General features: G+C 51.0%; 1 protein-coding gene and 1 long non-coding RNA gene across 7 annotated transcripts; one reads left to right on the top strand and one right to left on the bottom strand.

Annotated features, from left to right (window-relative positions):
* The first annotated feature begins 489 nt into the window (after positions 1 to 489).
* Positions 490 to 11,855, top strand: HEXIM2 (HEXIM P-TEFb complex subunit 2). Of its 5 annotated transcripts, XM_079797183.1 has the most exons (4): positions 3,992 to 4,174; positions 4,480 to 4,630; positions 4,909 to 5,095; positions 8,364 to 11,855. In XM_079797183.1, the coding sequence occupies exons 3-4, from the start codon at positions 5,057 to 5,059 to the stop codon at positions 9,156 to 9,158; spliced, it is 834 nt and encodes a 277-aa protein (XP_079653309.1). In that variant the 5' UTR covers positions 3,992 to 4,174; positions 4,480 to 4,630; positions 4,909 to 5,056; the 3' UTR covers positions 9,159 to 11,855. The 5 variants fall into 5 exon arrangements, with proteins under 5 accessions (XP_079653310.1, XP_079653309.1, XP_079653308.1 ...); XM_079797184.1 differs by lacking the exons at positions 3,992 to 4,174; positions 4,480 to 4,630 and adding an exon at positions 490 to 3,374; XM_079797182.1 differs by lacking the exon at positions 4,480 to 4,630.
* LOC307114618 lies at positions 8,959 to 23,184 on the bottom strand. Of its 2 annotated transcripts, XR_013815023.1 has the most exons (4): positions 22,744 to 23,184; positions 21,481 to 21,565; positions 21,200 to 21,322; positions 8,959 to 9,092 (listed from the first exon to the last, which is right to left on the bottom strand). It is a non-coding gene; the product is annotated as an uncharacterized lncRNA (long non-coding RNA). The 2 variants fall into 2 exon arrangements; XR_013815024.1 differs by lacking the exon at positions 21,481 to 21,565.
* Between the last annotated feature and the right edge of the window lie 1,116 nt (positions 23,185 to 24,300).

The following is a 24,300-nucleotide window of genomic DNA, read 5'->3' as shown; positions in this document are numbered from 1 at the left end:
TTTCTAGTTATTACTAAAAATGTACTTAACAGAACAGCAAACATTTGAACAGCTTAGAAAGCTAGAAAAGAGAATGGTGAGAGCTAAACACAAAGAACAGCCCAGCCAGCGTGGCTCAGCAGTTGAGCATTGCTCTATAAGCCAGGAGGAAATGGTCGATTCCCAGGCAGGGCACATGCAGGGGTGGCAGGCTTGATCCCCAGAGTAGGGCATGCAGGAGGCAACTCATCATCAGTGATGCTCTCTCTTTTTTTTTTTTTTTTAATATATTTTATTGATTTTTTACAGAGAGGAAGGGAGAGGGATAGAGAGTTAGAAACATCGATGAGAGAGAAACATCGATCAGCTGCCTCCTGCACACCCCCTACTGGGGATGTGCCTGCAACCAAGGTACGTGCCCTTGACCGGAATCGAACCTGGGACCCTTCAGTCCGCAGACCGATGCTCTATCCACTGAGCCAAACCGGTTTCGGCAGTGATGCTCTCTTATCACTGATGTTTCTATTTTCTTCCCCTTCCTCTCTGAAATCAATAAAAATATATCTAAAAAATAAACACAAAGGATGACAATGGATTAACTGTAGAAATCAAATAGTTCAGAAGCAAGTATCTTCATCCTGAAGAGGACTGCTACAAAGAACCAATGAGCTAGCTGGTTTGGCTCAGTGGATAGAGCACTGGCCTGCGGACTGAAGGGTCCCAGGTTTGATTCCAGGCAAGGGCACATGCCCAGGTTGTGGGCTCGATCCCCAGTAGGGGGCATCCAAAAAGGCAGTCAATCAATGATTCTCTCAACATTGATGTTTCTCAATAAAAATATATTTTTTTTAAAAATCAATGAATCCTGCTCACACATAGCCACTTCGTCCTCAAAACTTGGACATCAGGCAAATGTACAACATCCAGGACTTTGTGGCAACAACTGCTTGGTACCCTGAGAGATGGACCCTCGTTCAGCCCATTTGGATGGGCACCCTTTGTACTGCCCATGGGCGCATTTCGGTAATGCAGACCTCCCAACTACTCCAAATAACCTTCAAAGCAGAAGTGCTAATGTTCCCAAATAAGGAAGTTATAGCAAGTAAGTGTTTAGACAGATGGCTACTGAAGAACAGTTATTTCTCAAATATTTATGAGGTAGCATTAATACCATTTTCAAATTAGGAAACAGGCACACCCAATAAATTCAATAAAAAATAAAAATTTAAAAAAGGAAACTGAGGCATATACAAAATAGTCTATTGTAGAATTTGTCATACACTCCAAAGCAACTCATCTGAAAGGAGAGAGCTGAGAAGGAAGTCGAAGGTTTGATTGAACATTAGATGAATAGACTCAGCAACAAAAGTCTGGCCTAATCTTTAGGATTTGGCCTCTAGCCAAACCAACCAAGTCAGTGGTAGCACACAGAAATAGAACTTGGAGTTCCTAATTTCCAGTCCTGTTTTGTTCAGTAGATAACCAAACTAGTTTTATTTCCAACTTTTCTTATCAAGGAATGGAAAAGCTTACAGGTCAACCTTAAAGGGGATAAGCTGTCACTTTTATAAATGAGTAACAAAGTTCTGTACTGGGTATTCTCCACCTAGAAACATCCAAAGGTTTAACGAGATTACTTCAAAATGGAGGCTGGATCACTCCTCCATTAAATTCTTGACAGAAGAACCACAAAGGTAATCTTCAGAACCCCTTTCAGCTTCTATGACTATTGAACTTAACTCCTACCAAGTTAGTGTCAGCTTTTCCTGACTAGTCTTTTCTTGATCTGAATTACAGTGTAAAATGAACATGACATAAGCCAAAAGTCAACCTACAGTATGAATCGAGTGTATTGAAGCTTCATTTAGGACTAAGTGGCTCAAATTTTCGATGAAGAACTGAAATCAGTGTGATCACATCTTTGCAATCCAGTTCTAAGACTTTCTCTGAGAACAGCTCGGGGGGTAGAGGTCATTGTTAAGGCTGTGAAAAGGTCACTCTCACAACTTTTTAAAACATTAACTTTATAAAGAGGAGGAGCAGGGATTCAGTTTCTTGCTCTTAAGGCCAAAGACTTAGAAATGATTTGACCATCTCTTGACTGGCAATGAGACTCATCAAAAGGTAACCTCAAAGAGGAAGTCACTGCCCAGTCACTCCCCTCCTTCAGAATCTACCTAGGCATAATTTTAACGGACATTTTAGCAAAAGAATTCTTAAAATATCCCTGAGCTATAAACCTCCCTGCATTTAGATTTCCAGCAGTAGGAGACGACAGTTTAATCCGCAATTCCAAAAAAGAATTTCACATTAAACTTCAACCTTTAAGAAGCTACTACAGCTGTAATGTTAAGGCTGAGTTGGTGCTTGTTTTTCAGAGTAGGTGTCCCCTATCTCCAAAACTCCGTATATGTGAAAAGTAGCTCCCAACTGCAAATCCTATTTTAGTAACATCTAGGATCTATCGAAGAGATGTTCAATTACTTGGCATTTCAAAACAGAGGTTCCCCAGTAACAATGCACCGGCGGCAAAATACTCCTCTATTTAGTTGGTGGGAGACAAGTCCTTTAAACTGGAAAAAATTTGTAGTCTTATAAAGATTACATTGGAATTCGTGCGTTTTTTTCCCTCTAGGAGGGCAGACATTGCTCCCAAAGCTTTGGTATAAGTTATGGCTCAGATTTCAAAATGCAAACAGATGTTCCCGAAGCGTCGGCTATGGGCCACTCCCCTTTTATTTCCATAAGTCCTGGCGACTCTGAAGTTTATTTTGTGTCCCAAGTCTGTAAAGGGCAAAAAACCCATACCCGCTTTGATGTAAACTTTCACGAAAAGTGGGGGGAAAAAACACACTTTTGGAGTTTCCCAAAGTGGCTTGGCGACGTACGAGGTCAGGTCGTTCCGAGAATGGGCGCCGGTTAGGATAAACCTTGAGGACAAGAGCGTTCAGCTCTCCACGCTCTGGGCTCCCGAAGGTTTCCACACGCGCCCACCTAGGGGTCCCGGGGGGGTTCGGGCTGGACCGTCACCGTAGGAAGTGGCCCGGGCCGCGGACGGCCTCGGTGCACGGGGTGGGGAGCGGTGGGTGCAGCGGCCGCTCGGACCCCGGACCCTCCAGCTAGCTGCCTGCCAGGCCAGAGGGACGCGCGGCCCGGGCTTCAGCCTCCACCCTCCCCGGCGGCGCCAGTCTTTGGAATCTGGCGTCTTCGCCGCTTCGCCCGTCGACGTGGGGGGTGGGGGTGGGGGTGGGGGTCGCCGCCATACCCAGGCCGAATGGGGCTGGGAAAAGAACTTGACAGAGCTCGGCCGCATCACCTGCGCCCTCGTGGAAGGGCAGCAGCAGAGAGCCGCTTCACCCGCTCTCTCCCCAGCCTGGGGTCTCGGGAAACACGCGGTAATTACCCCCCAGAACCCCGCCCTCCGGGAGAGGAGAGGCTGCGAGGCTGCCGGGACGGTTGGAGGACCAGGCCCGGCTGGGCAGACTCCAGCCTTCACCTCCCAGGTCCCCGATCCCACTTCCCGCCGTCTCCCGGCGTCGCCACTTCAGGCAGCCCACTGGGCCCGGCCGCTCCCCACGCCCGGACCGCCCCCCAGGGGGTGCTCTCACTGTGCAGCGAGTCCCTCCGCTGCCTCCTCCCAGCCCAAAATGGCGGCGGCGGCGGCGGCCACCGATCCTTCTCGTCGCCTTCCTCTAGGACCGGGGATCCCTCCGCGCCCACAGCCCCTCCCCTCTCAGCCGGGTCTATTTTCGGCCTAGTAAAGATGAACGCCATCAATGAACTCTTTAATTGAGCTTGGAAGGCGAATCCGGTGGTGCTTCCGCACGGCAAACGTTGACATATTGACAGGCGAGTGGACCAATAAAAGAGGGCAGAGGTGAGCGCGGGACGACTCCCGCGCAAGGGTAGATGGGTTTTGGAGTTCTCGGTGTAGCTGCTGACGTGACAGGATCTTGGGTCGCCTTCCAAGGCTAGAAGAACTACAACCCCCAGCAGGCACCGCGCTGTAAAGGCTGTTCCCTCCCCCCTTTCTCCCCGCCCCCCAACCTTAGTGCCTGAGCGGCTTGACCGGGGAGAGCTGCTGCAACTGCAGCCAGAGGTAGGGCTGAGGCGCTGGGAATGGCAGACCGGCGATTGCACAAAAAGACAACTGATGTAGTCGGTGTGCATAGCCCTTGCCCTTGACAACAAATAGGTCAGTTCCGCCTTTGCAAAACCTCTTTCCCCGACCATTTCCTCTCTTCTAAAGAATCCATCCTTATCACATTTGGGTTTCCTTCCCGGCTCCCTATAATGTGAAGCCCCTTTTCTCTGTTTCCCACCCTGAGAGGACGTAGGGAGGCCGGCCATGCCCTGTACATGAAAAGGCCTCAGTCCCAGACTCAGCTCAGGCCCCAGACGTGTTTCTTGAGGCATTGACTTCTGGAGCCCAGCCTGGGTAGGGGTTGGGGGGCTGCAGTTAAGATTGAGGCCTCTGGAAAGGACCCCCTCTTGTTGCAGCCACCGACCCCGTCCACTCCGAGTCTCTCCAGGTCATTGCTGTGTGTAGAGTGGCCTCCCCAGGCAGTCCTCTTTCCCACTCCGGTTGTTGGGGGAACAAAGCTCAGTCCTGCCTTACTGGTTGCCAGCCTGGTCCTCAGTTGACTTCCAGGTGAGCAGTATAGGATGTAAGCCTGGCCCTGAGGCCTGAGAAACAGGACTGGGAAGATGGCTTCTTTATCCCCATTTGGCCCCTTGCTGGCTGCAGGTGTGAAAAACAGGGTGGAGGCCGCCTTCCGGGCCTTCCTTTGAAAATGAGGTTGTGCAGGTCTGGTGCTACAAAATGGCTGCTGTTGCCTTGGTAAAAAAAAAAAAAAAAAAACTCCTGGGCAGCCAGTCTTCCTGAGAATTCTCCTTCAGGACTTAGGTTTCTGTTGTTGTTTAAAGCAGGTGTCACTAGTTAAAGGCATCTGCTGAGAGATTTGGAACAGAAGAAGGTGGCCCCTCTGAACCAGACCAGCTGTAATACAGACTGACCAGCAGCCATGGAGGAGGCCAAGGTAAGCCTCGCCCTCCCAATCCCCGGAATGCCCTGAACATGGATTGTGCCGTCTGGGATCCTGGTTTCTTGTCTCAGGTGTGTTGGCAGATTTGGAAAAATCAATATTTTTAAATGAGTTCCTACTATGCGCTGAGTAATATGCCAGATGCTAAATCTGTGCTATCTCATGGCATCCTAGTAGCCCTTCAGGATAGGACTTACTATTTCCATTTCACAGAAGCTAAGGTTCTTTTTAAAAAATATGTATTATTTTTTGTCTTAACCAGTTTGGCTCAGTGGATAGAGCGTTGGCCTGCGGACTGAAGGGGACCAGGTTCGATTCTGGTCAAGGGCACATGCCGGGTTTGTGGGCTCCATCCCCAGTGGGGGGTGTGCAAGAGGCAGCCGATCAATGATTCTCTCTCATCATTGATGTTTCTATCTCCCTCTCCCTCCCTGTCTGAAATCAATTAAAAAAAACACATATAAAAACTATACATATTTTTATTGATTTCAGAGAGGGAGAGAGAGATAGAAGCATCAATGATGAGAGAGAATCATTGATCGGCTGCCTCCTGCACACCCCACTCTGGGGATGGAGCCCGCAATCCGGGCATGTTCCCTGACCGGAATCAAACCGTGGCCTCCTGGCTCATAGGTCGACCAACACTCAACCACTGAGCCGTGCCGGCTGGGCCACAGAAGTTAAGGTTCTAAGAGCTGAAATACCTTTTCTAGAATCATGCCATCAGCAAGCAACTGATCCCGGGTTTAAACTTAGGGCCTTCTGACAACAGAACCCTGCCTTGTCCAGGCCGAGAACCAAGTCTAAAGCAGGGGAAAGAGTTTGAGCAGTTGGTTCATAATTTGGGATGTGTTGGGGGATAAGATACCACCCAGGAGAGACCGAGAGACAGATTGTATGAAGCCCTTAGAATGTCACCTGATCTGGCAACAGGAGCCCAAACCCTCCCAGACCATGCTCCCTCTCTCACTGCCCCCACCTTGCCCATTCTTCTCCCCTAGTCCACAACTCCTTATAGCTGAGAAGAGAACTCAGCTCCTCTGACTCACCCTATCTAGCCTCTTCCAGTGTTTCCTGGATTTAATTTGGACTTCATGACATGCCAGGGCTAGAAGGTTCAGAGAGGGCAAATGACTCACCCAGGTCACACAGCTTACCTGCAATAGTGGTAATGGTAGTAGGGGAACAAGCCTTTGGGAGGAAGGCAGCATGTGGGGCTGAGGGGCAGGGCTGATTTGGGTGAGGGGAAAGATCATTAGGGAGCTTTGGCTGAGTGGCGGGGGCGGGGGGGGGGGGGAAGATTGGGGGAGGTAGGTGTTTTGTTTTATGCCCACAAAAACCAGCCACCCTGCCTTAAGAGTTCCCAGCGGACTGCCTCTTTCAGGGTGGGGCAGCGCTGTCTCATTGGACCTAAAACACTGATGAAGACAGGGCAGCCACTCTTAATTGACCTCCCTGCAGGTGAATTAACAATACAGTACAACACATGCATGCACACACACACTCCAACATACCTCATTTTCCCTGATGTTCTCTTTAGGGTCTCCCAAATGACATGTAACACACCTTCAGCTCTTACAGGGCTGCATACATCCCCCGATACATACCCTATGCTTATATGGACCCAGGCCCAGAGGTCTCTGAACTATGTTGTACCTTATAAAACAACATCCCACTGGTAGTAGTTATTATTAGAATTCCCCAAACCACAAACTTAGAGCAACTCATTCCCCAGTCAGTACTCCCACCCTCACCATGACAGAGATAACCAGATGCCCTGAACACACACTCGCGTGACAGAATCCTTTGCGCATCTTAGATAAGTTCTAGAATTCTCTCAGCTGCAGACTAGAGTTTGACCTTTCCTCTCCCTAGTTAGGATCTCTTTCCTGCCCATCATGTGGATGAATATCAACTTCTGCCTGGAATAAATGCACCATCTTCTTCACCCTAGAATGACAGAAAATAGAATGTTGTGTCCCGGTATCTTTTGGTTCCCCTTCTTATGGGCTTTATGTCATTTAACATACATTTATTAAGTGCTTACCTTGGGCCACACCTAGGGACACAGTGGTGAACTGAACAGACAAGTCACATGCTTACAGGAGGAAGACAGATGGGAACGTGCTAAACGTGATGTATGATGTTAACTGTCACGTGATAGGGAATTACTGGGAAGGGGAGATGACAGGGCTACTTTAGATAGGCTGGTCAGGAACGGCCTCTCTGAAGAGGTGACGTTGGAACGAAGCCCTAAATAAAGGATGAAAAGAGTCAGCTGTCCGCCCTAGCCAGTTTTGCTCAGTGGCTAGAGCGTCGGCCTGCAGACTGAAGGGGCCCGGGTTCGATTTTGGTCAAGGGCACGTACCTCGATTGCAGGCTCCTCCCTGGCCCGGGCCCTGGTTGGGGCTCGTGCAGGAGGCAACCAATGATGTGTTTCTCTCACATCGATATTTCTGTCTTTCCCTCTCTCTTCCACTCTCTCTAAAAAATCAATGGGAAAATATCCTCGAGTGAGGATTAAAACAAAACAAAAAAGAGTCAGCTATCCAAATACCCGGAAGCAGGATCAGCGACATAATTTGTGCAGTTCAGTGCAAAGGGCTCTTTATTAAAAACCAGTAAGAAGGCCCTGGCTAGTGTGGCTCGGTTGGTTGTAGGTTCAATTTCCAGTCGGAGCTCAGTTGGTTGTGGGTTCAATCCTGGGTTGGGGCAGGTACGGAAGGCAGCGAATTGATGTTCTCTCTCACATTGATGTTCCCCCCTCCCCCTTCCTCTCTCTAAAATCCATAAGCATATCCTTGTGTAAGGTTTCTTTATTTATTAAATATATTTTATTAATTTTTTTACAGAGAGGAAGGGAGAGGGATAGAGAGTTAGAAACATCGATGGGAGAGAAACATCGATCAGCTGCCTCCTCCACACCCCCTACTGGGGATGTGCCCGCAACCAAGGTACACGCCCTTGACCGGAATCGAACCTGGGACCCTTCAGTCCGCAGGCCGACGCTCTATCCACTGAGCCAAACCAGTTAGGGCTCCTTGTGTAAGGATTTAAAAAAATATTAAGTTCAAGACAGTGACAGCAGAGCATTAAGCAAAGCATGGGGCTTTTTTGATGGGAGGCATTGAAATTGCAGAGTGACATACACAGGTGAAATTCCTGCTCTTGCCGAGTTTGCTTAGGGCCCATTGGGGGCAGACAGGAGACAGGTTAGCCATAAACAAATGGTTGCGGAAGGCTGAGAGCTACAGGTCGGGGTGGGGAGCGGGGGAAGAGGCAGGGAAGATTCCAGGCACAGACTGGCTGTGACCCAGCCTCCTCATGTTCTCTCTTTAGGCCTCTGACTCTCCTAGGAGCCCAGAAACACCCCCTGAACCTCATGACCCTGCTGGTTCCCTGCCCCTGACACCCCGGATGGAGAGCCACTCAGAGGAGGAAGATCCTGCCGGGGCTGGCGGTGGCCTGGGCTGCAATAGTAGGGGTCCCCGGACCCAGAACCCCCGGAGCTACTCCGTGGAGGCGGTGCTGGGCCGCAAGAAGCACCGCCGGCGGCCCTCCAAGCGCAAGCGGCACTGGCGGCCCTACCTGGAGCTGAGCTGGGATGAGAAGCAACAGCGGGACGAGAGGCAGAGCCAGAGGGCCTCCCGGCTCCGCGAGGAGATGTTCGCCAAGGGCCAACCCGTGGCGCCCTACAACACCACCCAGTTCCTGATGAACGACCGAAACCCCGAGGAGCCTGACCTGGATGTGCCCCAGGGGGCCTCCCACCCAGGCTCCAGTGAAGAGAGCGAGGCCGAGGACCGTGGTGGGCCGGTCCAAGCTCCTGGCGAGTTCCAGCAGAGGGACTTCTCGGAGACCTATGAGCGCTTCCACACCGAGAGCCTGCAGGGCCGCAGCAAGCAGGAGCTGGTGCAAGACTACCTGGATCTGGAGCGGCGGCTGTCGCTGGCCGAGGAGGAGACCAGGAGGCTGCAGCAGCTGCAGGGGCGCACCAGCCGCCGGTCCTGTCGCCAGGTGGAGGAACTGGCTGCTGAGGTGGAGAGGCTCCGGACAGAGAACCAGCGGCTTCGGCAGGAGAATGAGATGTGGAATCAAGAGGGCAGCCTTGGCAATGGGGAGCCAGGCACCTAGGGGTGCCCCCCTTACCAGTTTAGCCCAAGGAGACAGTTGCATTTCATACACATGTAGGCCCGCTGGGTCTCAAGGTGGCAGTGGTGGATGAAAATCACTCGCAGCACCCCCCCCCCCCCGTGCCCCCTGAGAACAGCTTGACTTCCACCTTGTCGTTCCCACAATTTGTTCTTTGATGGCATTTTTTTTTTTTTTTTCATTTCAGAGAGGAAGAGAGATGGAGAGAGAGAGAGAAACATCAATGATGAGAATCATTGATCGGTCACAACCGGGGCATGTACCCCTGACCAGAATCGAACTCGGGACCATTCAGACTGCAGGCCAATGCTCTATCCACTGAGCCAACCCGGCTAGGGTGATGGCATCTTATTTTTCACAGAGAAAATAAATGGTTTTGGTGAAATCAAAGGCAGTGGCTGGGACTGGTTTCACTGGGGCTCTGAGGTCGAAGGAACATTCATCCCAGAAAGGCTTGGGACTTGGGGTCCTGATGCCTCCTTGCCCTGAGACTAGGAGGACAGCAGACTTCTGCACTGGGGCCCTATCGAGCTCTCCAGGATGCCTGAATTCTGCTCTGTGGTTGGGGAGCAGTCAGACTGCTCTGAAGGTTTCCTAGAGGGGGATGTAGAGGTGGGAGGGGGCTCCGTCAGGAGGCCCTGGGTTCAGCCAGAACTTGACTTAAGATGCCAGATCGCTGGGAGGAGCTGGGAGCTTCCCCAGAGGAGAGAGGGCTGGGATCTTGGAGAAGGCCCAAGTCCAGGGGTTCCTTCAGGGTGTGCTCCCAGGTTCCCTGTGTTCTCCCTGTCTCCCCACAGTCCAGAGGGCTGGGCTAGATGAGGTACGGGTGCCTGTGTCTCCTCCTGGATAGCCCCTACCCCCCACATCTGGCAGCCAGGGGAAGGGCACTTACAAGTAAGCATGCAAGGGAAGTTTTCTCCTCGTGGGAAATCAGCCCAAGCGGCAGAGGAGGACAGTGAATGGATCCTAGCGGAGCTGTGGCCTGGCTTTCCTGGAGCGCTCTGCAGCTGTGCACCCTCTCCTCTGAGCCCAATCACCGGCACGGTTAATCCCCGCTGAGGGGAGCCCCTCACCTATCTGCACATAATCGACAGCTGAGTCAGCCTGGATGATGCAGATACCTCCAGCATGCCAGCAGTATTGGGCTCTGAAGCGAGCTCATACACCCCTGCTCGATGGAAACGGAGATGAACCCTGTATGTTGCCAGGACAACTTTCATTTCTGCCCTGCCACACCCAGGCCTCACCAGAAAAGCAAGGTGCGAGAACAGATCTAGGAAGGGATGGGATTCAAGAGAATAGAATAAAATCTCCCATCCCTGTGGGGTCTGCCCCTGGAACTCTGGCCAAGGGTGTCAGCCCCCTTCCGTATACCTGTCAGGAAGGGCCAGAGGCATGACTGTCCCCACTTTGCAGATGGGAAACCCAAGCCTTAGAGTGTGACTTTTGGGACTCTAAGAATGCTGACCCAAGGCCTGCCTTCCCCTTTGGATTACCAGCCAGGGACCCATAGGCCCCTGGGCAGGCTGGGCAGCCTCTCTGCTGCTGCATTCCTCAGCATAGAGCCTGAGGGAGAGGGGAGGGGCAAGGCCATGGGCCAGGACCAAGGGTATGTACCTGGAGGGTGTGTGTGTGTGTGTGTTAGTAACTAGGAGGGAAGAGAAGATTCCAGAGGGCTGCTGGAGTGTGTGGGGGATGGTGTGGGTGCTGGGGGATGGGTGTGGAGGTGTGTCCGGAGATGGCTTGGGCCAGCTGTCCCTGAGTAGGCAAGATCTTCTCACAGGGGAGGGGCAGGTGAGAAGTTCAGCCCTTCTTGGCCCAGAGCTGAGGAGCTTGGAGACAGGAAAGCTGCCAGCTGGCCCTCTCTACCCCAACACACACACACATACACACACACAGAGACATTCCCCGCACCCCCAAACACACACTTGGTCAGGGTTGTACCTAGGTGGGTTAATATTCCCAAGGTGGCCCTGGCCTGTGTGACTGTTGGTTGGGCATGATCCTGTGCACTGAAAGGTTGCCAGTTCAATTCCCAGTCAGGGCACATGCCCGGGTTGCAGACTTCATCAATGTTTCTCTCTCTCTCTCTCTCTCAATCAATAAAAATATGGTGTTTGTTTGTTTGTTTGTTTTTAAAAAGGGGGCAGGATGGGGCAAGATGAAAACGAAGAAAAGGGTGTGAGCTGGGAAAGTGTCAGGAGGAGCTGAAAGGGATTAGTGAAGAAGTCAATGTCACCCCCTTCCCCCATCTGGTTCCCTGACCTCAGTGCCCTCCCACCCAGTGGAGCTGGGGGTCTCCAGGCTCAGCTCTGGGGAGAGGCGGCTCAGCTACAGCTGGTGGCCAGGCACAGGTTCATTGTGCCTCCCCCCTTTCCTTCTCCACTGGTCCTGAGCCTGAGCTTCTCCCTACCCACCACAATGATGTAAGCTCCAATTTACAGCCCCCCCATCTCCAACACCACCCCTCCCCCCTTCAGCTGGGAAGATGGGCTTGGACACACTCCCTTCTCTTCCTCCGGCCTTTCCAGAGCAAATGCCCAGTGCCTTTCTCTCTCATGTCCATTTGCTTTCCAGGACCTTCTTGGTCACCCGGGCCAGGGGAGGGAGGCCCAGAAGGCAGATGTTTCTTTCATAAGAGTGATTGCAGAAGCTTCCCACCACTCATACCCTGGCCTGGGATGCTCATTTCTTCTCCATCCAAGACCCCCACCTCAGTGGAAACTCCTGTGTTCAGTGGACAGACCCTGCCTGCAATAGGGTCAGGGAATGAGGAGAGGTAGTGAGGTGGACAAAGGAGCTGAGCAGGCAGGAAGAAGCTGCCAGGAAGTAGGGAAGGGGTCGAGGTGAAGTAATTCAGTTCATGAGGAAAGAGGGTGGCCAGGTCCCATTGCCTCTATTGGGTGCAGGCAAGGACGGCGCTGTCCCTTTAAGTGGGGGTGCCAGTCAATGCCCTCCCCCAGCCAACCCAATTCCTGGGCACACTGAGCATGTGCAGGAGCTGTACAAGTGGAGGGGAGGGAAGCAGAGGGATAGATTCCGGAGGGAACTCCTCACCCCCCCTACTTCCTATAGCTGCCCCACTCTCCTTCCTGGGTCTGACAAAGGGGCCATGGTGCTCCCCCAGGTTCTGCTCCCATCACCTTCCCCCATCCCAGACCCCAGTGGGTGCTGCCTGCAAGGGTGTGATGGGCAGGCCCCCTCTGCCCTGGGAATTCTCAGGCAGCTCCCCTGCTGCCCAGAGGTGGCACACACACTTAGCCCAGTGACATCCTCACTTCCCTGGTGTAGGCGGTGGATAATCTACCCATTGCTTAACGTGTTTGCTTTCATTCCACTGGTGCCAGAGGTTTTAAAAGATCCATATACCCGTGACGACGCTCTGCTCTGAAAATTAAAAACAGCTAAAAAGATGAGGTCCCTGCCCCACCCCCAGGAGCTTCAAGTCTAAAGTCTGAGGGAAAGCAAACAGCTCAGAGGCTGGGTGAAGACAGCCAAGTCCTCCTCCCTGCCTCATTCCTCAGCCCCTCCTTCACCTTCCCTCCCCTACCTGGGACTTGCCCACTCTTCTTATTCCTTTAATCTCTTAGCTACAGGTACTTTATTATTATTACTATTATGTAATTTATTGATTTGAGAAAAGGAGGGAGGAAGGGAGGGAGGGAGAGAGAAACATTGATTTGTTTTTCCACTTATTTATGCATTCATTGTGGCAGATTCTTGTATGTATCCTGACCAGGATGGAAACCTGCAACCTTGGTGTAACCAACTGAGTTACCCGGCCAGGACCTGTACCCTTATTTTTAATTGAGGTGAAATTCACCTAACATGAGATTCACCATTTTAAAGCAAATAATTCTGTGGCATTTAGTACATTGACAGTGTGTGCAACTGCCACCTCTATCTAGTTCCAACAAGATCACCCCAAAAGGAAACCCATACCTATTAAGCAGTTACTCCCCATTCCCGCCTTTCTCCAGCCCAGGCAACCACCGATCTGCCTTTTGTCTCTGTGGATTTATTTATTCTTCATATTCTGGTGGTCCGGCCAAGAGGGAAAGGCTAGTCTCCTGGGGCCTGTGTCAGAAAAACACAGGTCCCCTGAGGGCCCATGTGGAGGTCACACTAGACCGGTAGACCAGTAGTCTGGAGACCTGAGATCTATCCCAGCTCTGCTGCTAATTCAGGGGCCTCCTCTCCTCCTTTGTTCAAAGGATGGGGGCTTCAGGCCAGTCCCGGATCCTGAGCTCTCCAGGGCCTGTTCCTGGCCAGGGGGCTTCTGTCTGGGATTGTGTTTACCTGGCCTGAAAAACACTATAACGCCTCCTTGATCCTCCTGGCTCCTCCCTGCTAGGTCCAGGAAGTCCAGGTGGCCCCAGGGGACATACTGTGGAGTCTGGGGTCAGAGGCAAGGGATGAAGAAACTTCTGCTTGGAGAGGTTAAGAAACTTGCCCAAGGCCTCACAATGCCTGTAGCAACCGGTTCTGATTGTATTTCAGCTCTTGACCATTGTTCCTTCCTATCTTCAAAGAGATAAGTAAGTTAAGGACTTAGCATCAGCTGTATAGGAGGTGCTGTCAAATGGAAGCAGCCATAAATTTCACTACTTTTAAAATATATATATATTTTTTTAAAGTAGTGAAATTATATATATGTATATATTTTTTATTTCAGAGAGGAAGGAAGAGGGAGAGAGAAACATCAATGATGAGAAAGAATCATTGACTGTCTGCCTCCTGCACGCTACCCACTGGGGGATGGAGCCCAAAAACCAGACATGTGCCCTGACCAGGAATCAAACCATGACCTCCTGGTTCATAGTAGACGCTCAACCACTGAGCCACACCAGCCGGGCTTTACTACTTTTTTTTTTTTAATATAATTTTATTGATTTCAGAGAGGAAGGGAGAGGGAGAGAGAAACATCAATGATGAGAGAGAATCACAGATTGTCTGCCTCCTGCATGCACCACACTGGATCGAGCCCACAACCCGGGCATGTGCCCTAACTGGGAATTAAACCGTGACCTCCTGGTTCCTAGGTTGATGCTCAACCACTGAGCCACGCCCGCCGGGTGCTTTACTACTTTCTTAATTAGTAACTAGTTCCATTCCAAGGTGGTTTGTGGGAGTTCCTCTCACCCCACCTTCCCTTATCTTTTTTGTTTTGTTTTTTAATATACTTTTATTTCAGAGAGGAAGGGAGAGGGGGAGAGAGATAGAAACATCAATGATGAGAGAGAATCATTGATTGGCTGCTTCCTGCACACCCGCCACTGGGGATCGAGCCCCAACCCGGGCATGTGCCCACGACCAGAATCGAACCTGGGACCCTTTAGTCTGCAGGCCGACGCTCTATCCACTGAGCCAAACCAGCTAGGGCTCCCTTACCTTTTGAAAGGGGTTACACTTTGCCTTCTCTACTGGCCTTCCTAGAGTGACAGCTTTTGTAGGGGCGGAGGGGCTGCCTGGACCTGAACCATTAGGGCAGGTGGGTGTGGAAAGCGTGGCTGCTCTCCCCCAAAGGAGATGCTATTTGTTGCCTTCACCTGGGGCTCAGTTCTCCCACTTCTCCAAGGCTGAACGTTCACTCCTGCCCCCCAAACAGAAAGGCCTTTGTGGACCAGGGAATGGAGGGGACTGAACAGGCTTTGCCTGGCAGGGGCACAGGCTGAGCAGCTGCTCCCAGCTGGCCAGTGTGAACTGGCTGCCTGTGAGCAGGGACATTCCAGAAACCACCTGTCCCAGAGATCTTCCCTGGACTCCATCCAAGGTGGGCGGCCCAGATCAGCCCTCAGGGCATCTGCCATGTCCTGCCTCCGGACAACCAGGAGGGGCCCCCTCCCCTGCTCCGTCCTCGCCCCAGTGGCTCTGAGAGGAAGTTCCCAAGGAAACTAAGCTGTGAGGACATTAAGAGCCACACGGACATCCAGAGCCCACCTCTGCTACAGCCCATCATCCCACAAGGAAGGAAAAGGGGTCTCCTTGGCCCCAAAATCTCCTGTGGCTCTTATTCTTCCCAGCTCCCTCCACGGGGTTCTTCTCAGGCCCACACACCCCAGTCAGCCATTCGGACTCCTTTATCCCGGTGTGAGGACACGGGAAGCTGCAAACTCCCTCACAACAGCGCCTGGGCCCAAGCCCTGTGGCTGTCCAGCTGGGCGGCTCCCTCTCTTACCACTGGGTTCTCAGGCCCCACTGTCCTTTCTACCTAGATCTTCCTTCCTTTTCTTCTCAGTCCCAGCCATTTCCCTCTTGGGCTTTTGAAAAAGAGGATCTTTTTTCTCTGGGCCCCGGTCCAACTGTCCTCACTTGCAATTCACATTTGTAGCCACAGGCATTGCCCCTCCTTGGACTCACCCCACCCCCAGGATCCCCCCTGGACAACGTTGGCTTCCCTGGCCTCCCTGGGCAATGCTCTTCAGCTGCCTCTGCTCCCTGGGCTCCAGATGCTTGAGGACTTTTTTTTTTTTAATCCCCCAAATGGCTACACAAATGTGGTCCTGACACTGTTGAAAAGTTCTTTTTGCTATGATTTAAAATTCCATGTTTATGATGAACTGCCTTCATACATTTGTGAGTTTTCTATTCCACCAGTTAGTTCTCTATCTCATTTATTGATAGACCAATCACATTTTAAAAATTACTGCCCTGGCTGGTTGCACAATGGTTAGAACGTCAGCCTGTGGATCAAAGGGTCACGGGTTTGATTCCTGGTCAAGGGTGCATACCTCGATTGCAAGTTCTCCAGCCACTGTGGGGGCACCTGCAAGAGGCAACCAATCGATGTGTCTCTCTCACGTCAATGTTTCTCTTTCTCTCTCTCTCTCCCCCTCTCTTCCCTCCCTTCCACTCTCTCTAGAAATCAATGGAAAAAATATCCTCAGGTGAGGATTTAAAAAATTATTATAGCTGCATAACATGCTTTCATATCTGATAGCTCTGTTCTTGCTCATGGAGTCCAGGTTCCTGCTCTTTGCAGAAATCCTTTGTCCAATAAATTATTCTTGCTCATAACCTTTTACTAAAGATTACTGGATAGTCTTAGATTTAAAAAATTTTCTAGAGCCCTAACTAGTTTGGCTCAGCGGATAAAGCCTCGGCCTGCGGACTAAAGGGTCCCAGGTTCGATTCCGGTCAAGGGCATGTACCTTGGTTGCAGGCACATACCCAGTGGGAGGTGTGCAGGAGGCAGATGATCGATGTTTCTCTCTCATCGATGTTTCTAACTCGCTATCCCTCTCCCTTCCTCTCTGTAAAAAATCAATAAAATAATTTTAAAAAAAGCAACTGTTAAAAATTTTTTCTAGAGTCCATTTAAAAGCAGCTTGTCTAGATCCTCTCCCCAAAGCATAACTTTATGTCTTTATACGTGTGTTACGTGCTGTTGAGTCAGCTATGACTCCTGCGACTGTGAATGAGTGATGTCCACAATGTCCAGAACGCAGCAGCCCTGCTCAGCTCCTGTAGACTCACTCATGCCTGTGGCTCTTTTTATGGAACAATCCATCTCATAGTTGGTCTTCCTCCTTTCCTGCTGCCTTATCTCCCCTCCCCCTCCCTCCCGCATTATTGTCTTTTCTAAAGAACCCTGCCTTCTCACAATGTGCCCAAACTAGGACAGCTTCAGTTTTGTCATTTTTGCCCCCAGCGATGTTTCAGGCCTAACTTGCTCTAGACCTAATTGTTTGTCTTTCTGTTACCTAATTCAATGTCCTATCTTGAGGTTGGATTAAATATCTTTCTACATCTGTGACTCTGTCTCATATTCTTTAACCAATTTTTAATTGTTATTTTTAAAATAAATTTTTATTGATTTCAGAGAGGAGGGGAGGGGGAGAGATAGAAACATCAGTGAGGAGAGAGAATCATTGATCGGCTGCCTCCTGCACACCCCACACTGGGGATCGAGCTAGCAACTAACCCCGGCATGTGCCCTGACCAAGAATCTAACCATGACCTCCTGATTCATAGGTCGATGCTCAACCACTGAGCCACACCAGCCGGGCTCTTTGTGCACAGTTGAATGGCATTAAGTACATTCACATTGTTGTACAACTATTACCACCATCCATGTTCAGAACCTTTTCTTTTCATCTTCCCAAACTGAGACTCTGGACCCATTAAACAATAATTCCCCACTCCCCCTCCCCCAAGTCCCTGGCAGCTACCATTCTTCTTTTCAAGAAGCCTTTTGATATGATTGCTTTCCTGCTGCGTTCCATCCAGCTGGAGTCCAGGTTCCCGCTCTTTGCAGAAATCCTTTGTCCAATAAATTACTATTATTTTTTAAAATATATGTTATTTTATTTTTTTAAAAAATATATTTTATTGATTTTTCACAGAGAGGAAGGGAGAGGGATAGAGAGTTAGAAACATCGATGAGTGCCCTAACCGGTGTGGCTCAGTGGATAGAGCGTCGGCCTGCGGACTGAAGGGTCCCGGGTTCGATTCCGGTCAAGGGCGTGTACCTTGGTTGCGGGCACATCCGCAGGTGGGAGTGTGCAGGAGGCAGCTGATGGATGTTTCTCTCTCATCGATGTGTCTAACTCTCTCTCCCTCTCCTTTCCTCTCTGCAAAAAAATCAATAAAAAATAAAAAAAATAAAAAAAAGAAACATCGATGAGAGAGAAACATCGATCAGCCGCCTCCCGCACATCCCCCACTGGGGATGTGCCTGCAACCAAGGTACATGCCCTTGACCGAAATCGAACCTAGGACCTTTCAGTCCGCAGGCCCACGCTTTATCCACTGAGCCAAACCGGTTAGGGCAGTCCAATAAATTATTGTTTCTCAACTTGACTGCTTATTGGAATCACCTAGGAAATATTTTTAAAGTTCGGATATCTGGGTGCCACCCCTAGAAATTCTGATTTAATTCTTCTGGAGCCTGGGCAGTGGAATTTTTAAGGCTCCCCAAGGAATGCTCCTGTGTAGCCAGGGCTGAGAGGCAGAGTTCTAAGAGTTCCAAATGTTCTCTCTGCCCAGCGTGTGTGGCCCGGAGTCCTACACGTGGGGTGCCTGTCCTCTGCCCACATCCCCAGGAGGACTCCCAGATGGCATGACCTCTAGCGTGCAGATGCCAGACAAGGAGTCAGGGTGTTCCGTGAGCCTTAGTGGCCAGGCCAGGGGGTGGGCAGAGGTCAGGTTAAAGAGGGAAGAATTGCCCCGCCAGCATGGCTCAGTGGTTGAGCGTAGACCTACGAACAAGGAGGTCATGGTTCAATTCCCAGTCAGGGAACATGCCCAGTAGGGGGCGTGCAGGAGGCAGCCAATCAATGATTCTCTCTCATTATTGGTGTTTCTTTTTCTTTTTCTTTTTTTTTTTTTTTACAGAGAGGAAGAGAGAGGGATAGAGAGTTAGAAACATCGATGAGAGAGAATCATCGATCAGCTGCCTCTTGCACGCCCCCTACTGGGGATGTGCCCGCAACCAAGGTACATGCCCTTGACCAGAATCGAACCTGGGACCCTTCAGTCCGAAGGCCGACGCTCTATCCACTGAGCCAAACCGGTTTTGGCATTATTGGTGTTTCTATCTCTCTCTGCCTCTCCCTTCTTCTCTGAAATCAATAAAATTATGGTTTTTTTTGTGTTTTTTTTTTTTTAAAGAAGGAGAATTTCTACCAATCAGCTAGGAGTCAAGCTATCTCCGCAGACCCTGACCTGGTTGGACCAGGGCCCGTGAGGAAGGGCAGCAGGTGAGACCAGAAAAGAGCTGAGGGCCTCTCCAGCAACCAGATTCTGAATTCTGCCTGGCAAAGAGCTGGTGCTTCATTGCTACAGCGGCACCCCCACCCGCACGCAGTGTGTGTGTGTGTGATGGTGACGCCTACCCATCTGGGCAGGGGGCTTCCAGCTGGGGGTTCACCCAGGCCTCCTGCTACGGGCACCCCTCTGTGTGCAAGCGCTGGGTGTGTGAGTCTTCGAGGAGTTTCAGAACCAAAGGCTATTTTTGCTTCCCTTTTTAGTGCCTTCTTGACTGTCCTCTGCCCACTTCTTCTCACTCACCCAGAGTGGAGAGGAGGGAGGGAGGAAACCCCTTACAGGCCAGAGCCATCTGGGCTTCTCCAGCGTGGAGGCTGAGAGCACAGCTTCTGGCATTGAACTACCCAGGTTCAAATCCTGCCTGCTCACTCCTGCCCACTGCCGCTCCCCACCGACCGCCCAACAGGACCGGCCCTTCCCCACTGCCTGCCTGGGCACACGTACCCAAGCAGTGCCAGCGTCACACACTTCATCTCCTTTGCCTCCCACAAGTGTTTTCCAGGATGAGGAAACTGAAGCTGCCCAGTGTCGTGGGGCTAATAAAAGATTGCACGGAGACTTGAACCCGGATGTCCCAATTCCAGCATCTATGCTCTTCGCCACCACCATATGGCTCACTACAGGTAGACACAGCCTTGCGCCTTTTTTTTTTTTTTTTCCCCTGCTCTGGGCTCTATACCAGAAAGACCAACCTGATTACTCAATGAGCCCTCCAGGCCCAGCAGAGAGCCACCTCTTTGTTCTACTTCCTCCAACTTCTCTAAAGCTCCTTCTCCCTTCCTTCTTCCTTCCTGCCTCTCTCACTCTGGACAGAGTTGCTCTTTCAAATGTTGAATTTATTCTATAATATTATAGACATAAAGCAAGCACCCATGTACCCACCACCCAGTTCATGACGTAGCAACACTGTTGTTATTGTTAAAGCCCCAGCATCATGCCCAGCCGGCATGGCTCAGTGGTGAGTGTTGACCCCAGGAGGTCCCTGGTTCGATTCCTGGTCAGGGCACATGCCTGGGTTGCGGGCTTGATCTCCAGTATGGGGCGTGCAGGAGGTAGCCGGTCAATGATTCTCTCTCATCGTTGATGTTTCTATCTCTCTCCCTCTCCCTTCCTCTCTGAAATCAATAAAAATATATATTTTTAAAAAGCCCCAGCATCACATCATTCCCCAATTGCATTTCTCACCCTAGAGGGAACCAGGATACTCGATTGGTGACAATCATTTCCATGCATCTTTAGAAACACAGTAAGGAATTTTTGAGCTTAATTAAAAAAAAAAAATCCTCACCTGAGGATATGTTTTTTCCTGATTTCTGAGAGAGAGAGAGAGAGAGAGAGAGAGAGAGAGAGAGAGAGAGAGAGAGAGATTGGTTGCCTCCCACAGATGCCCTGGGGATAGAACCTGTCACTCTTCAGTGTGCGGGACTACTGCTCCAACCAGCAGAGCCACACTGGCCAGGGCTTGAGCTTGATTCCTGACAAGGAAAGGTAGCAGGAGCTGGGGAGCAAGGTGGAGGAGTAACTTGAATTGAATCTATTTTGAAAATGTATTATGATGAAATATTTCAGACACAGAAAGGCATATAGAATAATGGGAAAGAATTTCCTGCTTAGGACATAAAACATTAAAAATAATCCCCATTTTAAAAAGTCCCCAGGGGTTTCCTCCCTGATCGCATCCTCACAGTTGAACCACCCACCTGAATTGGGGACTTCTCATTTTGAGATGAATCTGGGGGGAGGAGTAGGAATTTGCCATCAGGTGGAGGTGGAAAAAGGTGTCCCTAACAGATCAGCAGGGCAGAATCAGAGGAATCAGTTTGGGCAGCATGTATTGGGCATGGACGGCAACCTGGGACCTGTGGGGGAGTTCGGGGCAGTAGATACGCAGCCAGCCCCGCTCTCCCTGGGGGCCTCAAGTCTCTATTTCCCCCTATCATTGCCCTAATCACGTGGAATCATCATTTTTGTTGGCTTGACTCTGAGATCCTAAAGGGAGGGGCCATCTCAGTCATTGTTAGCTGAACATCTAACACAGTGGCTGGCACAAATGGGCTTTATTCAATATTAAATTGGTAAATGAGTGAACGAATCACTATTTCATTGATTTCAACCTCCCTTGGTGGGGGTGGGATGCTGGTGGCAAGAGGAATGGAACGTCTGATCGAAAGTGTTTTTGAAGAGAACTGTCATTGTATTATCACAAGGTCCAGTACACCACCACCTCCATCAGTGCTGCCTCACAGAGACCTTACCTTAATATGTGTCAGGAAGGGCGAGAAGCTGCTGGTAGACAGGCGTGGAGCGATGGGATGGATGACCAGAGGGCTTCTCCCAGCTTCAGCCACCACCAGTGCCATTCAGCAGGGTCCCTGGCTCTGAAGGGAGGTATGCAAATAATCAGCTTCCCACAGAAGCAGGGCCCAATCCTCTTCCTTAAAAACAATCCCCAGCCCTAACCGGTTTGGCTCAGGGGATAGAGCATCTGCCTGCGGACTGAAAGGTCCCAGGTTTGATTCCGGTCAAGGGCATGTACCTTGGTTGCGGGCACATCCCCAGTAGGAGGTGTGCAGGAGGCAGCTGATCGATGTTTCTAACTCTCTATCCCTCGCTCTTCCTCTCTGTGGAAAAAAAATCAATAAAATATTTTAGAAAAAAAATAACAAAACAAAAAACAATCCCCAAAGCCCTGACCAGGTGACTCGGTTGGAGCATCATCTTGATGTGCCAAGGTTTCAGGTTCTATCCCCAGTCAGGGCACATACAAGAAGTGACCAAGGAATGCATAAATAAGTGGAACAAAAAAAAAATCTACGTCTTGTTCTCTTTCTCTAAGATCAATAAAACAAAAATCCTCAGAGCCTATGCCCCCCCCCCCCTTGTGTTCATTATTTGGCTAACTCTGCTCATGGCTACAAAGGCGGCCCCTCATTTGCATCCCTGAGAGGGGCTGGGCGAGCTCCCGTGGGTTCTGAGTGGCGAGGAGAGCTGTTCTCAGACGCTGCATTCCACATGGGCCTAACACACACATAAAAGGCGTCTGCAATTAGTGGCATCTCTTTGCACACCAAGAATTAATAGGCTGACGGCTGTTTATTCTCTTGCGCCCGTCAAGTATGCGCTGCAATCCTGTTTTGCCGGAACCCCAGAGCTCCCTGAGCCTCTCAGTGGTAGTTCTTTCTTTTTTCAGCGCAATACAGTATTCCATGGCGCGGACATACGAACATGCGTGAATCCATTCCGTGGCTGGACTTTTCAGATGTTTCCCGTTTGGGGTATTATTATGGTGAGTGCTGCTATGGAGATCATTTTACGTGGCTCTTGGTGCACCTGTGCGCACACTCCTCTTGGGCATATGTCTAGGAGTGGAATTGCTGGGTCATCGTGCGTGTATATATTCAGCTTTAACAGGAACGACCCCACGGTTTTCCCCTGTACCAACTGGATATGAGAGTTCCTTTGCGCCACATCCTTGGCCAACACTTGGTTTTTTGTATTATTTTTTTTTTCCATTTTAGCCATTCTGGTGGGGATGAGCTTCCCTTTTCAAAGTTACATGTACTGTGCTAAGCACTTTATATGCATCTTCTTATTTTACCATCACGTAGTCTCACGAGGAGGGTATTTCTCATCACAGGTGAGAAAGTTGAACTTGAAGAAGTGAAGGCCACGCAGCAAGGGCTAGAGCAGGAACCCCAGGCTTCACTGTCCCCACTCCCTGTGGCCCGGGGCCCAGTCTGGTAGGCGTGGGAGACCCAGGAAGACAAATCACTGGGAGCTGGTGAGATAAATGCAGTACCTGAGCCGTCATGGGAGGTGCAGTGGTGGCCCCAAAGCTGAATGACACCACGCCCAGTGGGGAGTCAGGAGGAGTCCCAGAGGAGCACTGGACTGAACTGGATCTTTGGAGAAGTCAACTTCGAGTAGTAACACCCGTCTCCCGTGGTCCCAGTGAGGATTTAAGGTGCTGGCTTTAGGTAAAGCCCCCGGTGCCCTGCACAGAGCTGGTGCTCGGTGAAGGGTAGTTGAAGGAATTAGTGAACATATAGGAATGGGAGGACTTGGGTTACGGTCCCTCCTGGAGCCCGGGGGATGGACAAAGTCACCTCTCTAGGTCCTTTTTCATCCTGAGTCTGGGAGGGCCAGGGGAGAGCTGCGGTCAAGGGCCAGCAAGCTCCATGTCCCAGGGAAGAAGACCCCACCCCCCACCCCAGTCCACTCTACTGCAGAGGGGCTGTGAGACCAGCTCCTTTCTACACAGGAAGAAATAACATCACCCCCTACCCCCATCAGCACACTCCCCCCTCTCCCCACCTCCATCCTGATCCCCGAACCCAGCGGAAAGGACCAGTCTGGGAGCAGCAACTCTGGGAGAAAGGCCCAGGCAGGCTGGGGATGGGCGAAGGAGGTGTGTGTGTTTGTTTTGAAAGCTTGGTGCAGCTCCAGAGGAGAAAGAGGAGGAGGGAAGGGGCGGGGGGGGGGGGGGGAGGAGTGGGAGGGGGGGAGTGGGAGGGGGGAAGAGAGGGGGGAGGAAGAGGAGGAGTAAAAGGAGACGGGGAGAAAAGGGGAGAATTAATGCATTATTCAGACTCCAGGGCCAAGAACTGAAGCCTCTTCCTGCTTACCCTGTCCCCTCCTCCACCAGCGTCAGACGTGGGAGTTGCCTTGGGGTATCCAAGGTGGGGGAGGGAGTGCGGGGAAGCTGAGGGCCTGGGGGTGGGAAGCTAGACCCGGGGTGGACAGGGGTGAGAGAGGTTGCTTACAGACTGCGGTGGGCTGGGTTCTCCAAGACACCCCGCGGGCGGGCGGGCTGACCAGTCCTGGGTCCGGCTGAGCCTCTGCCAAGCGCTGCCAGAGCTGGCTCAACAGCGGCACCTGCTGGCCAGCGCCCTCCCTGCGGGGCGGGGCGCCCCCTCCGCCAGGAGCCCAGCGGGTGAATCACTCCTGCGGCTGCTCCAGCTGTCAGATCAGAAAATGTCGGGGCCCCCCGGGGCGAGGAATGTCCCCAAGCGACGGGTCTCGGCCCTTCCAGTCGCCACCTGTTTTCCTAATTTTGCCCTGCACACCCAGGACACCAGTTCGGGGCCAGCGGTGGGGGAAAAGAGGATCAAGGTCCCCAACTTCAGGAGGCTCCTGGTCTGGGTAGAGTTATTTTGTTTGTTTTTTAAAACTTTATTTGGAAAAAAAAATATTATAGGTTACAGAAAAGGTACAAGAGCGATGCAATCATCCTCCATATACCCCTTACCTAGATTCACCACCTGTTAAATAAAAATATGTAAATATTTTATTTTCCTGAACGGAGAGGAGGTGGCAACCATTCATGCCCATTTACGCCTTCAGAGGGCGTTTTCTA

Source organism: Cnephaeus nilssonii, assembly GCF_951640355.1.
Source record: "Cnephaeus nilssonii genome assembly, chromosome: 19".
Classification (NCBI taxonomy): domain Eukaryota; kingdom Metazoa; phylum Chordata; class Mammalia; order Chiroptera; family Vespertilionidae; genus Cnephaeus; species Cnephaeus nilssonii.
Note: the sequence above shows the minus strand (reverse complement) of the source record. Positions and strands in the feature narration are given on the sequence as shown.

Excerpts from the sequence above, each read along its gene's own strand:
- HEXIM2 (XM_079797184.1), top strand. The coding sequence starts at position 5,057 with ATGGATTGTGCCGTCTGGGATCCTGGTTTCTTGTCTCAG. Across the intron at positions 5,096-8,363 it reads ATCCTGGTTTCTTGTCTCAG|GCCTCTGACTCTCCTAGGAG; the intron begins GTGTGTTGGCAG and ends TTCTCTCTTTAG.